Source organism: Hyperolius riggenbachi, chromosome 10 (assembly GCF_040937935.1).
Source record: "Hyperolius riggenbachi isolate aHypRig1 chromosome 10, aHypRig1.pri, whole genome shotgun sequence".
NCBI classification, from domain to species: domain Eukaryota; kingdom Metazoa; phylum Chordata; class Amphibia; order Anura; family Hyperoliidae; genus Hyperolius; species Hyperolius riggenbachi.
The window spans coordinates 134,577,414-134,602,099 of NC_090655.1; the positions used below are offsets into that span (position 1 = coordinate 134,577,414).

General features: G+C 41.4%; 1 protein-coding gene across 2 annotated transcripts in view; it reads right to left on the reverse strand.

Annotated features, from left to right (window-relative positions):
* CDH23 (cadherin related 23) overlaps positions 1–24,686 on the reverse strand; it is a 1,682,716-nt gene that overhangs the window by 594,213 nt on the left and 1,063,817 nt on the right. For both annotated transcript variants that reach the window (XM_068258239.1, XM_068258233.1), the window contains exons 20-21: positions 21,846–21,958; positions 6,370–6,477 (exon numbers count right to left, since the gene is read on the reverse strand). In XM_068258239.1, coding sequence (XP_068114340.1) covers positions 6,370–6,477; positions 21,846–21,958 — 221 coding nt within the window. The remainder of the gene's footprint in view (positions 1–6,369; positions 6,478–21,845; positions 21,959–24,686) is intronic.

Genomic DNA, 24,686 nt, shown 5'->3' on the forward strand with positions numbered 1-24,686 from the left:
TTCCATTTTCAATAGTGTGATCCAATTGCATCTCAAAATCGTTATCCTGTTTGATTTGGATGCGATTGAGCTCTGCGATACTGAGTATAGTAGCTCAATCGCATAGTGGAAATTGCGATCGTGTTTCATAGTGGAAAAGAGCCCTAAATGTGTTTGGAGAGAGTAAAAGTTGCCCGAGATCTTTAACCTATTTTGGTTCCTGGACGTAGGAACTACGTCCAGGAACCATGCGCGCGTGCATGCGCGCTCCCGGCCCGCGGTTCGTTAGCCAGGCAATCAGTGAATCGGGCTACGGTGCCCGATCACTGATTCCTCTCCCCCGCTGAAAAAGCGACAGCTTCTCTCGGAAGCTGTGCCTTTTCTGGCTGTTCCCTCCCCGATGCGTCACTCTAAGCGTGTGTTACGCTTAGAGTGACGTCTTGTAAACAAACTCATGGCCGCCATCTTGTGGCCAAAAAGTAATACTACAACTGAAAATTAAAAAAAAATGAAAATCAACACACATTTACATTACAAACCTATTGTTTACCTCCCACCCTCCCAAAACTACCCAAATAAAATGTTTACTATAATAAAAACAAAACATTACAATAAAAACAAAACAAACATGTAAATATTTACCTAAGGGTCTAAACTTTTTAAATATCAATGTAAAGATGAAATATTTCTATATTTTTTTTTTATTTTAATCTTGTAAATAGTGATAGATGCAAAACGGAAAAAATGCACCTTTCTTTCCAAATAAAATATTGTCGCCATACATTGTGATAGGGACATAATTTTAACGGTATAATAAACAGGACATATGGGCAAATACAATACGTGAGTTTTAATTATGAAGGCATGTATTATTTTAAAACTATAATGGCTGAAAACTGAGAAATAATGAATTTTTCCATTTTTTTCTTATTCTTCCTGTTAAAATGCATTTACAGTAAACTAGCCTTTAGCAAAATGTACCCTCCAAAGAAAGCCTAATTGGTGGCGGAAAAAACAAGATATAGATCAGTTCATTGTGATAAGTAGTGATAAAGTTATAGGCTAATGAATGGGAGGTGAACATTTCTCACGTGAAAACGACGGAACCTGAATGGGTTAAACTGAAGCAAAAGCATAGCAGAAGTGCGAAAATTGGCTTGGTCCTTAAAGAGACTCTGTAACATGAAAAATATCCCCTGGGGGGTACTCACCTCGGGTGGGGGAAGCCTCCGGATCCTAATGAGGCTTCCCACGCCGTCCTCTGTCCCACGGGGGTCTCGCTGCAGCCCTCTGATCAGCCGGCGACAGGCCCGACTGTAATTTCAATATTTACCTTTGCTGGCTCCAGCGGGGGCGCTGTGGCTGCTTTCCTCTCCGAACTACACGGAAATACCCGATCTCAGTCGGGTCCGCTCTACTGCGCAGGCGCCGGAAACTTGCACCTGCGCAGTAGAGCAGACCCGACGGCGATCGGGTATTTCCGTGTAGTTCGGAGCCGACAGCCGTCAGAGCGCCTGCGCAGGAGCCAGGAAAGTAAATATTACATCACGGCTGCACGGAGGGCTGCAGCGAGACCCCCGTGGGACAGAGGACGGTGTGGGAAGCCTCATTAGGATCCGGAGGCTTCCCCCACCCGAGGTGAGTACCCCCAGGGGATTTTTTGAGGTTACAGATCCTCTTTAAATACAGGATCTTCTCAAAAAATTAGCATATTGTGATAAAGTTCATTATTTTATGTAATGTACTGATAAACATTAGACTTTCATATATTTTAGATTCAAATACACACAACTGAAGTAGTTCAAGCCTTTTATTGTTTTAATATTGATGATTTTGGCATACAGCTCATGAAAACCCAAATTTCCTATCTCAAAATATTAGCATATTTCATCCGACCAATAAAAGAAAAGTGTTTTTAAAACAAAAAAAGTCAACCTTCAAATAATTATCTTCAGTTATGCACTCAATACTTGGTCGGGAATCCTTTTGCAGAAATGACTGCTTCAATGCGGCGTGGTATGGAGGCAATCAGCCTGTGGCACTGCTCAGGTGTTATGGAGGCCCAGGATGCTTCGATAGCGGCCTTAAGCTCATCCAGAGTGTTGGGTCTTGCGTCTCTCAACATTCTCTTCACAATATCCCACAGATTCTCTATGGGGTTCAGGTCAGGAGAGTTGACAGGCCAATTGAGCACAGTAATACCATGGTCAGTAAACCATTTACCAGTGGTTTTGGCACTGTGAGCAGGTGCCAGGTCGTGCTGAAAAATGAAATCTTCACCTCCATAAAGCTTTTCAGCAGATGGAAGCATGAAGTGCTCCAAAATCTCCTAATAGGTATCTGCATTTACCCTGCCCTTGATAAAATACAGTGGACCAACACCAGCAGCTGACATGGCACCCCAGACCATCACTGACTGTGGGTACTTGACACTGGACTTCAGGCATTTTGGCATTTCCCTCTCCCCAGTCTTCCTCCAGACTCTGGCACCTTGGTTTTCAAATAACATGTAAAAGTTGCTTTCATCCGAAAAAAAGTACTTTGGACCACTGAGCAACAGTCCAGTGCTGCTTCTCTGTAGCCCAGGTCAGGCGCCTCTGCCGCTGTTTCTGGTTCAAAAGTGGGTTCATGCTTCCATCTGTTGAAAAGCTTTATGGAGATGAAGATTTCATTTTTCAGCACAACCTGGCACCTGCTCACAGTGCCAAAACCACTGGTAAATGGTTTACTGACCATGGTATTACTGTGCTCAATTGGCCTGCCAACTCTCCTGACCTGAACCCCATAGAGAATTTGTGGGATATTGTGAAGAGACAGTTGAGAGACTCAAGACCCAACACTCTGGATGAGCTTAAGGCCGCTATCGAAGCATCCTGGGCCTTCATAACACCTGAGCAGTGCCACAGGCTGATTGCCTCCATGCCACGTCGCAATAAAGCATTCATTACTGCAAAAGGATTCCCGACCAAGTATTGAGTGCATAACTGAAGATAATTATTTGAAGGTTGACTTTTTTTGTTTTAAAAACACTTTTCTTTTATTGGTCGGATGAAATATGCTAATTTTTTGAGATAGGAAATTTGGGTTTTCATGAACTGTATGCCAAAATCATCGATATTAAAACAATAAAAGGCTTGAACTACTTCAGTTGTGTGTATTTGAATCTAAAATATATGAAAGTCTAATGTTTATCAGTACATTACATAAAATAATGAACTTTATCACAATATGCTAATTTTTTGAGAAGATCCTGTAGAGCTAAAATGCGTAACACAAGATATTTTGCATTATTGATTGAACCCTCTTTTTAAAAATGATCACTCTGCCTATCAGGTACAGGTATGGTCTCTTCTCCAAAATAATTTTTTTTTCTTCAGATTTTACAAATTTCTGAAACCCCAAATGGGGTGGAAATACATGTAGCTATTGACTGGAGGCAGCCAATAAAAGTATAAAAGCTTAAAAGGAAGTTAACTATAAGCTTACCTTCAATGATGACAACATTCAACGTTCAGACAGTTTTATTAACCCTTTAGCAGCTAATTTATTTAGAGGCTTGAGAGTGCTCCAGGCCAATTTATTTTAGCACATTTTTTTATTTCTTCTTTGTTAGATTTCTTTGCTTCTAATTAGTACTGCTGTAATGTCTATTTATGGTCACTTGTCACTTGGGGGTAGTGTGAGACAATAAAACAGGACTTCTGTTTTCAGTTTCTGTGTTTTCTGCTTTCAGAAGGGAGATCAAAGTAAGCCAAATATTTACACAATAAGTTCTGTTTATCTTCACCACTTGAGGACCCAGACTTTACCCCCCCCCTTAAGGACTAGCATGTTTTTTTATGATCTGTGCTGGGTGGGCTCTGCAGCCCCCAGCACAGATCAGGTTGCAGGCAGAGCGATCAGATCGCCCCCCTTTTTTCCCCCCTGTGGGGATGATGTGCAGGGGGGGTCTGATCGCTCCTGCCTGCCTCGGTGTTGCGGGGGGGGGCACCTCAAAGCCCCACTCCGCAGCGAAATTCCTCCCTCTCCCCCCTCTCACCGCTGGTGATCGGGGCTATTCGTCCTGTGCAGCCTGTGACAGGCTGTCATCTGTCACATGGCGGCGATCCCCGGCCGCTGATTGGCCGGGGATCGCCGATCTGCCTTACGGCGCTGCTGTAGCAGCAGCGCCGCTCAATGTAAACAAAGGAGACAAATGTCTCCTGCGTTTACATTTAGTCTGCGAGCCGCGATCAGCGGCTCGCAGGCTATTCACGGAGACCCGCTCCGTGATCTGACAGGAAACGGCCGTTAGCGCGAGCGGCCTTTCCTGATTAATTAGGGAGGCACCTGGCGACGCAGATGTGCGTCGCTGGTCCTCCAGCTACCACTTTGCCGCCACACAGTATGAGTGTGCGGTCGGCAAGTGGTTAAAGAGAGATAACTCGTTTGTGGCTGTCAACAGGTTAAGGAAAAAACAAAAGCATTTCATAGCCTGAAGCCACTTCCTCAGCTAAATAAGGACAGGGTGCCCAAAGGTTTATCTAGCTCAGAGCGCCTTTTAGCTAAAAAGTATTGTTTCCGTCCTTCTTAATAAAACCGTCTACATTTTGAACGTTATCATTAAAGGTAAACTTAGTTACCTTCCATTTACGCACTTTTTTTTTATACCTTTATTGGGTGCATCCAGCAACTAGCTACACCTTTTTTAACACTTAAAGAGAACCTGTACTGAGTAAAAATATTTAAAATAAACACATGAGGTAACTTCAAATGAACATTACATAGTTACCTTGCCATCAGTTCCTCTCAGAAGCTCACCATTTTCTTCTAACAATAATCCCTTCCAGTTCTGACAATATTTTGTCAGATCTGAAATATATCAGTTGCTGTCAGTAAAATATCAGTTGCTGTCAGTTATAGCTGAGAGGAAAACTGATGTACCAGGTAATGTCCATGTTTCCCTATGGCTCAAGTGGGCGATGTTACAGTTTAACTGTGTGCTGACCAGAAAGCTGTTATGGGTAATGGCCATTTTCAAAATGTACGGAAAATTCCCTTGATCACAGTGAACAAACAGGACGCGGGAGAGGAGAAAGACACTGAGGAGTAGACTACATGGAAGGTAAGTATGACTTGTGTATGCTTATTTTGACTTTTAATTTTCAGTTCAGGTTTTCTTTAAGCAAAGGTAAGTATAAGTACTGTAAGCTAATACTTACCTGGACAGCTTTCCAATTTTCTGAATAACTAGTTGAATAGGCATCCCTCCAGTGTTGGTCCACGCAGACAGGAGATTGCTGTACACACATCAGCCCTCAACATGGAAGATTGGGGATGGTCAATAAGATGCAAATAATTCTGAGTTGATAAAGGTTCATGTAAATATTTATGCAAATGTATGCAGCTTGAAAATGGGAGAATAGAATCCCACCAAGGTGGAATTTGATCGGACCACAAGCTGCATAAATTTGTTAAATCCTGCATCAAATTCATTTCATTTCCCATGCCTATGGACAAGAAGGTCTGGGAGATAGACCAATGGTTTGTATATAGGAGTATGAAAGTTAACCTTCCTGGCGGTAAGCCCGAGCTGAGCTCAGGGTAAGCCGCCGGAAGGCACCGCTCAGGCCCCGCTGGGCCGATTTGCATAATTTTTTTTTTGCTGCACGCAGCTAGCACTTTGCTAGCTGCGTGCAGTGCCCGATCGCCGCCGCTACCCGCCGATCCGCCGCTATCCGCCGCGCCGCAGCCGCCCCCCCCCCCAGACCCCGTGCGCTGCCTGGCCAATCAGTGCCAGGCAGCTCTATGGGGTGGATCGGAATCCCCTTTGACGTCACGACGTCGATGACGTCGGTGACGTCATCCCGCCCCGTCGCCATGGCGACGGGGGAAGCCCTCCGGGAGATCCCGTTCTTTGAACGGGATCTCCGGATCTCCGATCGCCGCCGGCGATCGGAGGGGCTGGGGGGATGCCGCTGAGCAGCGGCTATCATGTAGCGAGACTTTGTCTCGCTACATGAAAAAAAAAAAAAAATTAAAAAAAAGATTTGCTGCCCCCTGGCGATTTTTTTGCAAACCGCCAGGAGGGTTAAGTACAGCTCTCACTGTGTACCCATTTTAAACACGTATTATGATCCTCACATGGTATTTCCTGAAACTTATTTGATTCATCTAATCATGTTCAGTGAGGTTTCAACCCTTTTACAAATACATATGTCATTTTATATGGCACATAAATTAGAGATTTCTAGACACTATTATTTGACATACAGAGTAGTATACAATAACATACAGTTTGCAAGAAAATCAAACCACTTAGTCCACAGAATGGAAAGAAAAACAACAAAGTCAAACGGATGAGCATCAGCACCTACAAGGCAGACGTATGGTCAGTAATTTTCAACATACCGTAGTGACATCTGAGTCTGGAGGGGTCATCTCTACCAAGTTTATAATGTATGGTTCATCCTTCCACTGAGGTGCATTATCATTTATATCCAACAAAGTGATATTAACCTAAAATAAAAATATAAGGCACAAGTATTATTAAATAAGCATATAAAATCATACCGGTAATTGCTGTGGCGATACCATTCTCCATATTAGTGAAAACAAAAATACAGTTATATAATTCAGTTTAATAAATGTGGATTCCAATAAATCATACAAGGAGACTGAGTAGGACTTGAGTAGGAAAGTTAAAACATCCTGCACTATGGGGCCCGCTCATGGCCGTTTTGGGGGGCAGGAGGGGTCGCAGCATGAGGGGAGAGCTTTGCGAAGGTCCCCCCTCACCTTGGGCTCTCCCCTCTGCGCTACCCTCCTGCATCTATCTAAGGGGTAGCAGCGGCAGCTATAATTACCTCTATTCACCACGGAGGTCTCCGATCTGCAAGGGCTTTACATTACTTGCTGTTCTAACACGTATTATGATCTTCACATGGTGAATGGAGGTAATTATAGCTGCTGCCGCTGCCCCTTATGCTGCATACACACTTGAGATAAAAGTCTCTGGAAAAGGCAAGATCACAGACCAATTATACCCCATTCCATGTAGTATGAGAGCCATACCTTCACAGTCTATTCTATGGAGCTGCACTCCCCATCAGATAAAATCTTTGCAAGGTGCTGCACACAAAGATGCCCGTACACATTCAAAAGATCATTATCTGCAAAAGATCTCTTCCTGCAATAGATCCATTCCTTCAAAATGCATTCATAGTCTATGAGATCTGCATATCATCATACACACCTTGTTTAACAGGCAATCATCTGCAGATCATCTGCAGATCAGATCCACCAGGATGGATTTTCAGATCTGCAGATGATTGCCATATATGCAGATGAAGTCTGTTAAACAAGGTGTGTATGAGGATCTGCAGATCTCATAGACTATGAATGCATTTTGCAGGAATGGATCTATTGCAGGAAGAGATCTTTTGCAGATAATGATCTTTTGAATGTGTACGGGCATCTTTGTGTGCAGCATCTTGCAAAGATTTTATCTGATGGGGAGTGCAGCTCCATAGAATAGACTGTGTAGAGTATGGCTCTCATACTACATGGAATGGGGTAAAATTGGTCTGTGATCTTGCCTTTTCCAGAGACTTTTATCTCAAGTGTGTATGCAGCATTAGATAGATGCGGGAGGGCAGAGCCCAAAGTGAGGGAGGGGGGACCTTCCCCCCTCCCCGCTGATATGCAAAGCTCTCCCCTTATGCTGCGACCCCTCCTGCCCCCCAAAACGGCCATCAGTGGGCCCCAGGGGGGAGGGGGAGGGGGGCCCACTCCAATTCTTGCAGGGGGGCCCGGAGAACTCTAGTTACGCCCCTGATTGCTGTGCATTGTGTGTGCACCGCAGTATTACTGGCATTTGATGCATCAACTCCCATGTCACTTCAAATTGGTGAGCGTGATATGGAGGCTGCCATATTTAATTACTGTGAAAAAACTAAGAAAAAGACCAGGAGCCAATACTTTGGTACATCAAAACACCAAATGATAATCATGTAAATAAACTGCACTCACAATTCAAGCCTACAGACGAAAACCAGCCTCAGTTTTGGTACGGGTTGCTGGATCCTTGGGATTCAAATGATCGCATTTCTGATTATAATTTTTGCAGCAAAACAACAACAACAAAAAATAAGACTAACAACCTATCAAAAGAGGGGTAAAAGAAATTAACTACTTGGTGGAGGCACCCAAAAAAAGATATAAAATAGTTAAAAACAGTCTAAAAAGAGAGGTAATATTAGCTTACCTCTCTCTCTGAAGATAAACATTAGGCACATCCAGTGGAATATTCCAAGTTTATTTGCATAAAAAACACAAGGACAAGGCATTCTGCATGGTTGTCCTTCTTCTTCAGGTCAATGATGGTGAAGTGCCAGCAGCTGGGATTTAGTCCGACTCGAGCGCCTCTAAACCTCTGTCCTTGTGTTTTTCTGTGCAAATAAATTTGCCTCATTAAGTTGCAGGCACAGAACCACTCCAGTGGATTATTATTTCACTGTATTCTGATAGTACTATTACATTTCTCTGTGTGAGACACTCCACAGCCCACTGACACCCAGAGCTGTGCCTAATGTGATTTCTGCACTTTAGGGATTTAAACCCGACTTTCCTTCAACTACGTAATTTTTGGTGGGACTTTTGGCATGGACCCCCCTCTGGCATGCCTGTGTCCAGGTGTTAGACCCCTTGAAACAACTTTTCCATCACTTTTGTGGCCAGAAACAGTCTTTGTAGGTTTTAAAATTCACCTGCCCATTGAAGTCTATGGCAGTTTGCTAGATTTGCCTTTTCGCGAACATTTGCAGAAGTTCACGTTTGCCATTCGCGAACAGAAAATTCTATGTTCGCGACATCTCTAATAGGCAACACCATTGGGCATAAAATCCACAGAGCGTATAGTACAATTCACAATATATGCAATAATAATACAGTATGCACTTCTGTAATGAGCACAAGAGTAAAGCAAGCAGCTAATGCCAATTGGCTAACATGATTGATTTTTATCATCATGTTTAATTCTATTTTAACAAATTTACTCTGACATTCCATATATTTTGAGATATTCTACGCACACAGTGGATTATATGCCCACTATCTGATGGCCCGGTTTTGCCCGGGTATGCATTTGGCTGGTGTTGGCTCCGCTCACTTTTTCTAACCCTAACACACAATTACTCAGTGACCTAGTTTGTGAGCTTTACAGTCTTTGGCATCAATAATTTGCATTAAAATGAAACAAATCTGATTATCTGTTTGTGGCGCCACACCCTTTTCAGAATTTTAACCCCACTCGCCCAATGACCAGCTGTACCAGGTTTAAAGCTTGTACCATTAACATTGCAAGAAGGGCAGCAATTAAATATTCCCCTTGAAAATCAATAGGTGACTTTTGATTGGCTTTGTAGGCTCCACGCACTTTATGAATATTATTCCCAGTCACCAACTGTTTGAGAACCCTACCAGTAACAGTGTAAGAATGGCTGCAGTTTACATTTTCCCAGTGAAATTTGTATTTGTCTCTGCCCACTTTTTGGTTATGGGAATAAAAAGTATCCTATATGTTATTCCAGGTAATGTACTATGTGTGTGCCAAATTTCATTCAAATCCGTTCAGCCATTGCTGCGTGATTGAGTAACAAACATCCAAACTTTCGCATTTATAATATTAGTGAGATTAAGGTTGCTTATGTTCTATATATTGCTAAACTTCCATATTCATATGGGGCTTATATAGAACAGGTAGTATGTGTATGTCAGTTTTGATCTATACAATAATTCCTACACATACCCATGCACTGTTTTTTTTTTTTGTTACCAAGGAAGCTATTTGTATTTTTATGTCATAAAATGTCCCTGCCACTTACATAGTAGTTTTTAGCCCACAAACCATAAGACACATTTCTAATTATTAGTTATATAGGAATATGACTACTATGAGATACAGCTCATTATTTAGGGTGCAATCCTAGTTACATCTATGAAGAAAACACTAGAGATCATCACTGAGATGCAAATAATTCCAAGCTGGTGCAGGACTATGCAATTTTATATACAGTGGAGGAAATAATTATTTGACCCCTCACTGATTTTGTAAGTTTGTCCAATGACAAAGAAATGAAAAGTCTCAGAACAGTATCATTTCAATGGTAGGTTTATTTTAACAGTGGCAGATAGCACATCAAAAGGAAAATCGAAAAAATAACCTTAAATAAAAGATAGCAACTGATTTGCATTTCATTGAGTGAAATAAGTTTTTGAACCCCTACCAACCATTAAGAGTTCTGGCTCCCACAGAGTGGTTAGACACTTGTACTCAATTAGTCACCCTCATTAAGGACACCTGTCTTAACTAGTCACCTGTATAAAAGACACCTGTCCACAGAATCAATCAATCAAGCAGACTCCAAACTCTCCAACATGGGAAAGACCAAAGAGCTGTCCAAGGATGTCAGAGACAAAATTGTAGACCTGCACAAGGCTGGAATGGGCTACAAAACCATTAGCAAGAAGCTGGGAGAGAATGTGACAACTGTTGGTGCGACTGTTCGAAAATGGAAGGAGCACAAAATGACCATCAATCGACCTCGCTCTGGGGATCCACGCAAGATCTCACCTCGTGGGGTGTCAATGGTTCTGAGAAAGGTGAAAAAGCATCCTAGAACTACATGGGAGGAATTAGTGAATGACCTCAAATTAGCAGGGACCACAGTCACCAAGAAAACCATTGGAAACACATTACACCGCAATGGATTAAAATCCTGCAGGGCTCGCAAGGTCCCCCTGCTCAAGAAGGCACATGTGCAGGCCCGTATGAAGTTTGCCAATGAAAACCTGAATGATTCTGTGAGTAACTGGGAGAAGGTGCTGTGGTCTGATGAGACCAAAATAGAGCTCTTTGGCATTAACTCAACTCGCTGTGTTTGGAGGAAGAAAAATGCTGCCTATGACCCTCAAAACACTGTCCCCACCGTCAAGCATGGGGGTGGAAACATTTTGCTTTGGGGGTGGTTTTTTTTGCTAAGGGTACAAGACAACTTAATCGCATTAACGGGAAAATGGACGGAGCCATGTATCGTGAAATCCTGAACGACAACCTCCTTCCCTCTGCCAGGAAACTGAAAATGGGTCGTGGATGGGTGTTCCAGCATGACAATGACCCAAAACATACAGCAAAGGCAACAAAGGAGTGGCTCAAGAAGAAGCACATTAAGGTCATGGAGTGGCCTAGTCAGTCTCCGGACCTTAATCCAATAGAAAACCTATGGAGGGAGCTCAAGCTCAGAGTTGCACAGAGACAGCCTCGAAACCTTAGGGATTTAGAGATGATCTGCAAAGAGGAGTGGACCAACATTCCTCCTAAAATGTGTGCAAACTTGGTCATCAATTACAAGAAACGTTTGACCTCTGTGCTTGCAAACAAGGGTTTTTCCACTAAGTATCAAGTCTTTTATTGTTAGAGGGTTCAAAAACTTATTTCACTCAATGAAATGCAAATCAGTTGCTATCTTTTATTTAAGGTTCTTTTTTCGATTTTCCTTTTGATGTGCTATCTGCCACTGTTAAAATAAACCTACCATTGAAATGATACTGTTCTGAGACTTTTCATTTCTTTGTCATTGGACAAACTTACAAAATCAGTGAGAGGTCAAATAATTATTTCCTCCACTGTACATATACAGTATATGTAGTGTGTAAATGGAAAAAAAAGACAAAATTCTGTCAAGGTGATTGAATTTCACACTGCATAAAATTGCAATGAACATTTCCATAAACCTGCATTATCAATTATTTGCATCTCATTGACTATTCCTAAATTCCACTTCTTCCATTGACAATGTAGGAATAATTGGTTCTTTTGGAGCAGTCTAATGCACATCTAATACCATTTACTAAAGTAACACCAGCTGTAGCTAAGGCTATGACAAGCCTTTTAAATTTGACATTTCTTAAACTAAAATAAAAGTTGTAATTTAAGGAATATGTGTATTTCTATGTTGCCCTTAAAGCTGTATAACATGGCCCCTCCCAACTGTTGTACACATTTCTCTTCTCTGACCCTTCTCTTTTTTAATAACAATGCATGTTCTATAGAGGAGTTGGGCTTGACATGTCATGAGATTTTGTAGTCACTGGATGCTGGGGCAGCTCCAGGGAGCCAAAGATATCGTTGGTGCAAGGACAACTGGAAGCTGTTAACCATATCTGAAAAGTGCTGATCAATTAACCCGAAGCTGATTGTTTATTCATTACCAAGACATTTGCATGTAGCCCGCTGCACTGGCTCTGGTAGTGCAAATAGCGCTATTTTTTTGCAATATTTTTTTTTAATTTTTAGCTCGACACTGTGATACACAAGTGTGAAAAAAATTACCTTGAAGAAAAAACCCTCTATTATGTCAGGTCAAAATTTCTTCATCATATCTCTTTTGCTCATATTCGATTATCCTCCTGTAGCTAAGCTAAGTAATTTAATGTACTGTGTGTGCTCTGTAAATGCAGTCAGTCCTTTCACAGATTAATTACACATGGCAATTAAAATGTCTTCATGCTTGCCTCAGGAAGCTGTTAATTGAATATCATTCTGCTGTGCCCTGTACATAGCTCCTGTTATCTATCTGAGCATGTTTGCATTAACACTTTTCTAGATAAGTATTTATTACAGAACATTAGCATGGACTCAACATTTTCTCAAACACATGAAATGTAGGCAGAAATAGGCAACAGTCTGTAGAAGGGATAATTAAATAATTACTCTAAAGTGTTAAGGTCCGTACACACGCCGGACTGCAGGCAACGACGGGTCCGTCGTCACCTCCTGCTGGGCGGGTTTTCAGCAGACAGTCCGGCGTGTGTACAGTCTGTCGGCGGACTGATATGGCTGTTTCTGAGCGATCCGCCGGGCGTGTACGGACCTTTAGTATACTTATATACAAGTGTGCTTAGGTCTAAAAACGTGAACGTTAATAATACTGGTGGTTCCAGAATATGGTCTAGAATGGAGACATTTCTTTGTGCATGCATACATAGCATGAGTCACATGGTATTGTTTTTCCAACATGTTAAAACATACCTAAAATTAGTAACCGTAAATGTATTGCATTATTAATCAAGGCCTCATCTAAAAAACAAAAAACAACCACACTACACTAAAGAATAAGAAAATTAACTCTCTCCAAAGACCCTGAAATCCTCACTCTAAAACTTATCAAAGTAAAGTTTTATCAGTCAGGCACAGAGGTAGCAACACTTTCTAAAATGTAAATAAAAACAATATGAAATTTGCAATTCAAGGAAACCCTATATTTAAGTAAAAAAAAAAAAAAAGACAACAACACACAAAATGCTGAAACTGAAAAACAATATCGTGTTTTTGAAAAGTATATACTTCTTATTGTATTTGATGTGAATATGCTAAAAATAAAATAAAAATAGTGACATAATGCCATTGACATGAATTCTGTGGAGGAGGAGGAGGAGAAGGAGGAGAAGGAGAAGAAGGAGGAGAAGAAGGAGGAGGAGAAGGAGGAGGAGAAGGAGAAGGAGAAGGAGGAGAAGAAGAAGGAGAAGGACCTGGATATATGTGTTTTTTTCTTGTTACTGACCCCTGTGGCTAGGGTTTTAATTCAGTGCACTCCCTCCTCCCCTGTATGTGTTTTTTGTCAGCATGCACACAGCTTATGCTGGTGTATGTGCATGGTGCGCATGGATACATTACGTTAGCTCCCTTGTGCGATTGGTAAGATGCGCTATCTGTCCCAGGAGTGGACGTCAGGATGTGTGCTCCTAATCCCTAGATATGTTTGATGCAATGAATGTTTGCATGTCTGCACTATGCATGTTACAGGGCCAGAGTTAGGACACCTATGTTTACCTGGGTACTGTGCAGTATTAGGTGACTAAGCATAAGAATGCATTCTTCTGTGAACTAAGACCCGGCCTTTAACTTAGCTGTAGGGATAACAGTGGTGCATGGATGAGTGAATCGGAGAATGCATTTGTTTGAACATTTGCGTGCTAGAGTGTGAAGGGTTAATAGATTTTTTCTGTTTTCTGGCCACACCCCCTTCAGCACCTCTCTTTCCTTAATAACTTATTTTATGTCCTAACTAGAGGCGATGTGCCTGGATATATGTGTTTTTTTTTTTGAGTGTTAAGTGGGGTACCAGAATCAGAGCAAGAGGAGGAAGATATGTCACGCTTCCGTGCGGAAGCTGAGAAAGATTAGGTGTTCTGTTGTAAATAGTCAACTATGTCCTGACAATATTGGGGGTTGATGGCATGTGCCTTCTTCTGAACACTGTACTTTGGTCGAGGGCCACAAGAAATCACGACAAAACAGACCTGCCAGATGGCCTGCCTCTGCACTGACTTGACTAATACAATGTACGGTTACACAGGTGCAGTGAACAGGTATGCACAGAGTGGTATAGCACACTGCGTGCGCTCACGTGGGTAGGTGGGTGCACTGAAGGTAGTACAAATGTGCACCTGTCACACACACATACTGTGAACAGGTACAGTGACTGGTGGTATTAAATAGCACACTGCATGCGCTCACATAGGTGGGTGGGTGGGTGCACTGAACAACAGGTAGGTATATGCAGTGCTGCTCTGTAGTACAAATGTGCACCTGTCACACACACGTACCGTGAACAGGTACAGTGACTGGTGGTATTAAATATCACACTGCGTGCGCTCACCTTGGGTAGGTGGGTGCACTGAACAATAGGGAGGAAGGTATATGCAGTGCTGCTGGGTATTAAAAATGTGCACCTGTCACACACACACACAAGTACCGTGAACAGGTGCAATGACTGGTGGTATTAATAATGCGTGCGCTCATGTAGGTAAGTAGATGGACTAAACCGTGAACAGGTGCAGTGATTGGGATTACAAATTTGCAGCTGCCTGTCACACACACAGTAGTCACTGAATGTGCTGGGCCTGGCAGTGGAAGTAAGGGGCCAAAGGCCAGGTGCGACTGACTGACAGGGCTGTATATAAATATAATGCAAGTGGCCACACACACACAAAAAAATAGATCACAAGAACAAGATTAGCTCTCAAAAGAGCAGTTGAGGGGTGCTTTTTTAGCAATAACAATCAGCAAGGAGAAAGCTAACAAGCCTACAAGAGCCTAACTAAGCTTTCCCTATGAGAGTCTGCAGCAGCTATCCCTTCACTAATTACTGCAGGCACACGAGTGAGTAAAATGCCTGACGCTGCCTGTCTTTTATAAGGTGGGGGGAGGGCCTCCAGGAGGGAGTGTAGCCTGATTGGCTACAATGTGCCTGCTGACTGATGTAGAGGGTCAAAGTTGACCCTAATGATGCACTATGGGGGTGAATCGAACTTCCGCAAAAGTTTGCGGTTCTCCGCGAACGCGAACCACGGAAGTTTGCTGGGAACCGTTCACCGGCGAACCGTTCGGGCCATCTCTACTAAACAGCAGAGTGGGAGTCGCGGCCAAATCGGAAATGGCTCAGGCTCCTAGTGGAAATAAGCCCTTAAAGAGTAGCTGGCAAAGAAACCTAGATCATAATGGTCTTATCTGAGACTATTGTAAGTTACAGCATTTTCTAGCAAGGCCTTGATAGTCTTGATTATCCCCCTAGGGCAGTGATCTGCAAACTTGGCTCTCCAACTGTTAAGGAACTACAAGTCCCACAATGCATTGCGGGAGTCTGAGAGCCACAGTCATGATTCATAAAGGCAAATGCATTGTGGGACTTGTAGTTCCTTAACAGCTGGAGAGCCAAGTTTGCAGATCACTGCCCTAGGGTAATTCTTTGAATAAGTGAACAAGGCTATAGACAACTCAGCATGCCTCCCCTACAGCTATCTATCTAAAGTAGCAGTAACATAAAATTCTCAATTACAATAGCAGACATCCAAACAGAACATAAAACAAACTTGATACATTTTTATTTTAATTATTTATTTATTGTATTTATAAAGCGCCAACATATTACGCAGAAACTTCAAACTGTACAAGACATAGCATAATAATATTACAGGTTTGCCACACTAGGGGCATTAAAAGCTCAATTCAAGCCAGGAATGCTTGTAACAGCTATAGTATATATATATATTTCGTAAAGTAATGAGCATACCAGTGTTAGAATAATGGTTTACTTTATTTGTTCCCTAACCTCCTGAGCGTTACGCAGCTCAGGAGGTTTTGCTAGCCTGAGTCCGCCACTATAATACTATCTGTGTCTACTGATATACTAGCTAGCTAGCTAGCTTAGTGCGAGCTAACAGCTTATTTATGTGGCAAGCACCCTCTATTGCCCAGAATCCCCCGCTCCCCCAGCTTATACATTACCCAGCCTGGCTCCAGCAATCGACGCAGCCTCCCCGCACAGCTCCGGTCTTCTCTATGGGGAGGATCGTACATGACGTTACTGACATCATGATGTCTTGCGCAGACATAGAGAAGACCGGAGTTGTGCGGGGAGGCTGCACCGATCGCTGGAGCCAGGCTGGGTAATGTATAAGCGGGGGGATCCTTTGCAATTGGGGGGCACCGGCCACATATACTAGCTAGCTTAGTGCTAGCTAACAGCTTATTTATCAGTAGAAACAGATAGTTTTATAGCGGCGGACTCCTGAGGCCAGTAAAACCCCTGAAGTGGAATGCCTGACACAGTGTCGGGCATACTGCTCAGGAGGTTAAAAGGACACGGACTGAGAAGTATATGGAGGCTGTCATATGTATTCCCTTTTGAACAATACCAGGTGCCTGGTAGTACTACTGATCTATTTGGCTGCAGTAGTATCTGAATCACACACCTGAAACAAGCATTCAAATAATGCAATCAGATTTCAGTCAGAAACATTTGATCTGCATGGTTATTGAGGGTGTATGACTAAATGTATTAGAGGCAGAAGATCAGCAAGACTATGTGCCTTGTTTAAAAGGAAATAATATGAAAGCCTCCAAATACCTCTCAGTTCAGCTGTCCTTTAACCACTTCAGCCTGCAGTGTTTTTTCACCTTGTGCATCATTTCAGTGCTCCTCCCATTCATTCACCAATAACTTAATCACTACTTATCACAACAAAATGATCTATATCTTATTTTTCCGCCACCAATTAGGCTTTCTTTGGGTGGTACATTTTGCTAAGAATTATTTTACTCTAAATGCATTTTAACGGGAATATTAAAAAATATGGAAAAACATTATCTCTTAGTTTTCGGCCATTTTAGTTTTAAAATACATGCTACCATAATTAAATCCAATGTATTTTATTTGCCAATTTTTCTCGGGTTATTACACTGGTTAAATTATGTCCCTATCACAATGTATGGTACCAATATTTTATTTGGAAATAAAGGTGCATTTTTTTAGTTTTGCATTCATCACTATTTACAAGCCCATAATTTAAAAAATAACAGTAAAATACCCTCTTGACATACATATTAAAAAAAGTTCAGTCCCTGAATTAACTATTTATGTATTTTTTTTATGTATTTTTATGCAAAATATTTATTTGGGTGCTATGGGAGAGTGTGGGAGGGAAGGAGTTAATTTTAAATGTAAGCGTGGGTCTGTTTATTAAAAAAAAAAAAATTATGTAGGTGTAATTTTACTATTTGGCCACAAGATGTCCCCATACATTTTTCTTACTGTGTGTGCTTTTAGCATGCAAGCAGGAAGTAAAGCATGTAAGTGTAACTTACAAACTAACAATGACGCAGGCATCTTATTCATGCCGCAATCACTGACACAGAGACCTAGATGAATGAATGGGAACTGCTCTTTATAAAGCAAATATGTTGGTATTTTATAAATACAATAAATAAATAAATAATACATGTTCTTACAACAGTCATCCACATAATATTAAATTATCAACTGAGCAGCTTCAGTTTTTACAGACATCTGGCAAACAATATGAATTTAGCTTCCCAAACATTCTATATCAACTGACAAAATCCTCATCTCTGGGCTATTGGACTTTTCATGTAACCTGAGAGGTGAGATGGTTATCATCTGCTAGAAAGCCTGTTATTAAGGCCTGTAAGTAGAGCTACTGCAGCTTTTGAGAAGTTTCTCTGCATTATTTTTGGAATCCTGAATACATCTGGCCTAGGTCCATCTTTGGACCATCTAGAAACAATGAAGCAGTAAACTGGTAAAGGCAAGTCAAACCTGGGCAGCATAGCTTAGAGCTTTCATAAGTTTCATCTCTTATGACCTCCATCTAGATCAACATATTGAAAACCAAGATGAAGATGTCAAATATAACACATCATGGGGATTGGTAAAGAGACAGGAGGTAAATTATATTTCCTTTCATTTCTTATTGTGGAAAAAAGCCCACTGTGATTTGGACAGTGCATTTCATGGAAATGTTGACATCTAATAAAGAAAGCTGTCTTTTAAACAGCAGCCCAAGTATTATGGAGACTCTGAGATTGTGTCTTGCTGACATATCAGTCAGCATCTGCTGATTCCCTGGCAAGGATTGTCTTGATGTGCCAGCACTGTTTGGTGAATATCATAATTTTCTGAAGAATTTGTATCTAACTCTTAAAGAAAAAAGTCAATAGCAATGCTTTAAGCTATCCTGGAAATCAAGGGTTCTGCTCCTTGTTTGCTTGTAGCTGGAGGAACAACAACTGTACAGGAACTGAAAGAAACACGTTTTGCTGTTTGGGTGACACAAACAGAAGGGGAGGTTTGCCAGTCAAGGTTTGAGCAGATTCAACTGACAACTGGTTAGGGTGGTTGTTGGTGGCTGAGCCAGTGAAAAATGCAGCATTAAAGAGAACTTTTAATTTCTCACTAGGGTTTACCACTGATCTAAACACACTGAGAAAATGATAGCATTCTTGATTCAGGATAGGCGAAAGTCTAGATTAAAATGAGGGATTACAGTTGGGCAGAAACAAACTATTCCAGATTGCATGCACATATAATGAAAATTGTATGCAGCGTAAAAGTGGACCAATCCAAATTGACAGTAAGTGCTACACAGAGTAAAAAAAAATATTTTGTTGGAGACAAAAGGAGACTTCATACAGGTAAATCTTAATGTACTCTAATATCAACAGATAGTGTCAATAGTAAATGTTTGATAAACGTAGTCCCGGGGACGGTTTCTTACATAACAGATAGGAAAACCGTGACACCAAAGAAGAGGCCTTCATTTAACCTTTACTTTGCCAGCTAATTACACGTTATGGCCAATACTGCTCCTCTAGGAAAAAACAGAGGAAAAGAAAGTTCAATAGGGGCCCTTGTTTTAAACACTATTATGTCTAAAATAAAATGTACTTAACCATCACTGCTGCACAGACATGAGCCTCACGTCCGTGGTTGGTGGTGCTACTGCTGCAGCAGGTACGTGAGGTTCACGTCTGTGCAATCTGCGGGGCAGTGCACGCGATCATGTGGGCAGAAGCTCATGATCGCGATGGTCCCAGCATCAGGGGTGATTGGTGGGAGAGGACAAAAGTCTCCTGTGCTAATCCGTGCATGCCCGCTGAGAATAATCACTGTTTTTGTTCAAAAACAGTTATACTGAATTGGTGCTGCCGCAATGTCTCCTGCTCGCTCGTTTCTGCTGCTCCCACCACCGATCATTAGATTAATAAATGGGAACTTTGGTCCCATTAATTCATCTCCCCTCTAGGCCACTGTGATCCCAGGCATCATTGAGCTGCCTTGTTACTTCCGAAGTAACTCTGTAACACATTTCTTCCTATTAAGCAAACATATTGTACGTTAATAGGAAGTAATGCACGAGGACATCTTGTGGCCAAATAGTAAAATTACACTTACATACATTAGAGACTAAAAATGTTTTAATATGTATGTCAAGAGCAGGGCCAGGCCGAGGCAGAGGCTGGAGAGGCTCCAGCCTCAGGGCGCAGTGTAGGAGGGGGTGCACAATTCATTCAACTGTCATTCCCAATTGTGTTTGAAGCAGAAAGAAATAAGAAAAGGGGATACATGGCAGTGACTGCAAGCCAGATAACTAGAGATTAAAGTGTTGGGGGCTCTGGGGCACCTATTAGTCTAATAGCAATCGGTGTTTGACGGCTAGGGTGGGAGGGATGGAGGGGCGCACTTTGCTGTCTCAGCCTTGGGTGCTGGAGGACCTTGTCCCGGCTCTGGTCAAGAGGGTATATTATTAAATTATGGGCATGTGATGATTGGTGATGGATGTTAAACTGGAAAAATGCACCTTAATTTCCAAATAAAATATTGTCACCATACATTGTTCTAGGGATATAATTGAAATGTTGCAATACCCAGGATAAATGGGCAAATAAAATGTATGCCTTTTATCCATAGTTGAAAATTTTATTTTAAAGCTATAAAGGCTGAAAACTGGAAAATAATGTTTTTTTCCCCATTTTTTTTCAACCATCTTAGCGGTATGGACGAGCTCAGCTCGTCCATCACCGCCGATGGCTGCCGCTCAGGCCCTGCTGGGCCGATTTTGACGAAATAAAGAGCAGCACACGCAGCCGGCACTTTGCCAGCCGCGTGTGCTGCCCGATCGCCGCCGCTCTGCGGCGATCCGCCGCGAGCAGCGGCGAAAGAGGGTCCCCCCAGCCGCCTGAGCCCTGCGCAGCCGGAACAAATAGTTCCGGCCAGCGCTGAGGGCTGGATCGGAGGCGGCGGACGTCAGGACGTCGGCTGACGTCCATGACGTCACTCCGCTCGTCGCCATGGCGACAGGAGAAGCCAAACACGGAAGGCTGCTCATTGCGGCCTTCCGTGTTAATTTTGGCCGCCGGAGGCGATCGGAAGAACGCCTCCGGAGCGCCATCTATTGAGCTTTCATGCAGCCAACTTTCAGTTGGCTGCATGAAATAGTTTTTTTTTTATTTACAAAAAACCCTCATGCAGCCGCCCTGGCGATCTTAATAGAACGCCAGGGTGGTTAAAATGTATTTAGAATAAAATAATTCTTAGCATAATGTAACACCCAAAGAAAGCCTAATTGGTGGTGGAAAAAAACAAGGTTTAGATCATTTTGTTGTGAAAAGTAGTGATAAAGTTATTGGGGAATAAATGAGAGGAGCGCTGAAATGTGAAAATATCTCACCTCCATAATGTGAAAACAACCTGTGGGTTAAAATGGTTAATTTCTGAAACTATGTTAAGCACTGTAAACTTAAAGGGACACTGTAGGGGGGGGGTCGGGGAAAATGAGTTGAACTTACCTGGGGCTTCTAATGGTCCCCTGCAGACATCCTGTGCCAGCGCAGCCACTCACCGATGCTCCGGACCCGCCTCCGGTTCACTTCTGGAATTTCAGACTTTAAAGTCTGAAAACACTGCGCCTGGGTTGCCGTGTCCTCGATCCGGCTGATGTCACCAGGAGCGTACTGCGCAGGCCTAGTATGGTCTGTGTCTGAGCAGTACGCTCCTGGTGACATCAGCGGGATTGAGAACATGGCAACGCAGGCGCAGTGGTTTTCAGACTTTAAAGTCTGAAATTCCAGAAGTGAACCGGAGGCGGGGCCGGAGCATTGGTGAGTGGCTGCACGGGCACAGGATACCTGCGGTGGACCATTAGAAGCCCCGGGTAAGTTCAACTCATTTTCCCCCAACCACCCCCCCCCCCCCCCCCCTTACAGTATCCCTTTAAAAATATTTTTGACCTTTTGCTATATGTTTAGCAGTTGCCTTTCCTCTAGCTTGTGAACAAGGTTCAATCCATACTAAAAGCTAATCTCAAAATAAATGGGAATTATACTGAGGCCAGACCTGGAACAATTACAGGGTGGCAATCAGTATAATGTAACATTATTTCACAGATTTGTTTTACTTTCCTGTTGACAAAATATTTGCCAGTGATTCTCTGCAATTACTAAATCTACCAATCTAAAATCAACTTACTGTTGCTATGCCAGTCTTCTGATTGGGTCCAACACCACCATCCATTGCACGAATAATTAAGATGTACTCCGATTTCATTTCCCGATCCAGAAGAGTTGTTGTAGTGATTTCTCCTGGTAAAAAATGGTATAAATTAAAGTCCAGTACTATATTGATCTGAAAATTGTGCTTAGTGATGCATTATTCAAAGGCTTATCCTGATTGTTTAACAGAGCTGCTCAACCAAATCATCATACAAAGACCCAACAATATGCTTAATAGCTTGATGAACTAAAACTCAACATTTTAATTGGGGTTACGGGGCACAAATATTGATGTATTGTGCAGTATTTATGCCTTTTCAATGAAAGCATTTCTGATTAACAACACTAAAACAGACGCCGCCAAGACATGGGAAGAGACGCTACTGCTGTGAAGCCAATGACATAAAAATGAACTACACTACTTAAAATAAAAGCATGTTTTGAGCCCTTTAAATATTCACAAACATTCTAAATAATGGAACATCTTAGCTAGCATTTCCAAACTGGAACACAGAAAATTGGAGGAAATGTTGCACAGAGAATCAGGTAATCAGGTTTTATCTCCCAATCCAAGAGGGTGTCATCAAGAAGTCTAATTGGCTTCGCTAGGCAATGTACCCAACTTTGCTTCACTTTTATACCAAATGTAATAATTTTTCTGGAAACCAAAATGCACTTAACCCTTTTGAACTTTATGTCATGTTGTATCTGTATGCACCTCCTAACATACAGTATGTGTAGTTTGTACTTCAGATTTCTTATTTTTATGATAAACTACGCAATAAAATTGTAACCCAGAAGGTTATTGATAGTCTGGGACTCTACTAAGGGGCCAGGAAATGGCTGAGTGATAAGGCACAACATCAGACCAAGGCTAGAGATAGGAACTCTAAACAGATCTCTCAAGAAAGGGGTGGAACAGGATTTTAAATATAATTCGGGTGTCGGCAAGTTGTTGCGACTCGTAGGGGAAATAGTATTTAAAACCACCCGGAATATCAGTAGCAGCAAGGTAAGCTATTATTTGTCACACCCTGCGCCCAATTGACCAGGGGGCATCCCCAAGGGAAAAAAATGCAAAAATACATTTTTGGGGCACCAAAATAGATGCTCATCGAAATAATGGCAATGAGGGGAAATTTAGCCACCAGTGCAACGCAATAAATATCAGCTGCCGGCCCCAATAACTTTCCCCCTAATACTAATATTTCTACGAGCACTAAAATTCAACAGCTCTGTTTGCTCTGGAGGGAGATGGTGGTATGGCTTTTAATCTCCTTAAGGTCATTTTATACTGTCAGAATGTTCACTCCTGCAAATTGGGCAGTTTTATTGGGCTTGTTTGGAAACCTCTTTGTGCCTTTATATTGATTTGAAAGTTCACACATACAGTCAGCTTAATATTTTTAGCTGACATTTTCGAAATTAAAGTTTAATTTGTGCTTCCTTATTTTATCCAGCCCCTGAACAACTGCTTATTACAAACTTTTCTCATAATAGTAGCCTGCTAAGGCATCCTAACTTTTGAAAATACTGTGCGTATTTGTGTAACCAACAAAAACCAGCTATGATGTACAATTGTTTTTGTATTTGAAAATACTTCCTGTTAAAGTTGTGTAAAGTTTGATATCTACAGTGTTTCATTCCTTATTTTTAGAATCAGAAGTCTTTCCAGAAATGCACTATATATATTTTTCTTGTACAACAAAAAGATTGTAAATAATTACCCCTACATTTTGCTGCCATTGTTTCCGCTAAAGCCTCATCTTTCTAATAGTGTTCCTCTTCCTTGTTTTTCCCAGAGCTTCTTCATTGATAGACAGAATCAATAGACAGATAAAAATTGGAGCTTTTCAGTCCTAAGAAGCTATGTCAGTCTAAGTGCAACATGGTCTACTATAATTTACAAGCCCTGTTTTTATTTCAGCTATATAACTTTTACAGAGAAGCTTATCAAAACAAAGAATGGATGACATGGATAATGAAACTGAGACAAGTTTCCATTACTCAGGATGTGATTTCTTCCTTTTCTGAGACAAGTTCCATTGAATTTTGTCCATTTGTGTTTGCTTTTCCGTATGTAATGACCCTTAGCTGTCACTGAAACGGTTACCAGGACAGAGGACTGCATCAAATTTGATGACTACCAGTACACACAAAATACCTGAACTAAAGTGTCTGTAGGAAGGATGGAGAGGATGAATTCAAGTTTGACTTCAAATGAAGAAGGTTGGGTTAGAATTGGTAAGGTAAACCAAATAGATTTACAGGTTTGAGCAAAGGTGGAGTGTTTCTTTTTCTCTAACAAATATGTGTTATACACTTTTTGTATAGTGGGTCTATGGGTATTGCTTGTAAAAAAGGCAATATGTAAATGGAGAACTTTGGGCATTTCTCGTAGTCAGTGTAAAGAGGAACTTTACAGAAAGATAGCAGTAGGGGGAAAAAAATGTACACACTGCAAACTAAGGAATTAAAAAATATAAGATAGATCAATAAATGATCAATATTCGGCATGCTTATGTGTGTAATCCACCCTTAGCCTACTGGTCATCATCTTAATCATCCAACTGGCAGACAGTGGTAAAGAATTAAAAAAAATAAAAAAAATTATATATATATATATATATATATATATATATATATATATATATATATGTATATATATATATATAAAAACACACACACATATACACACACATCATATATATATATATATATATATATATATATATATATATATATATATATATATATATATATGTATATATATATATATATATATATACATACATACATACATATACACATACATACA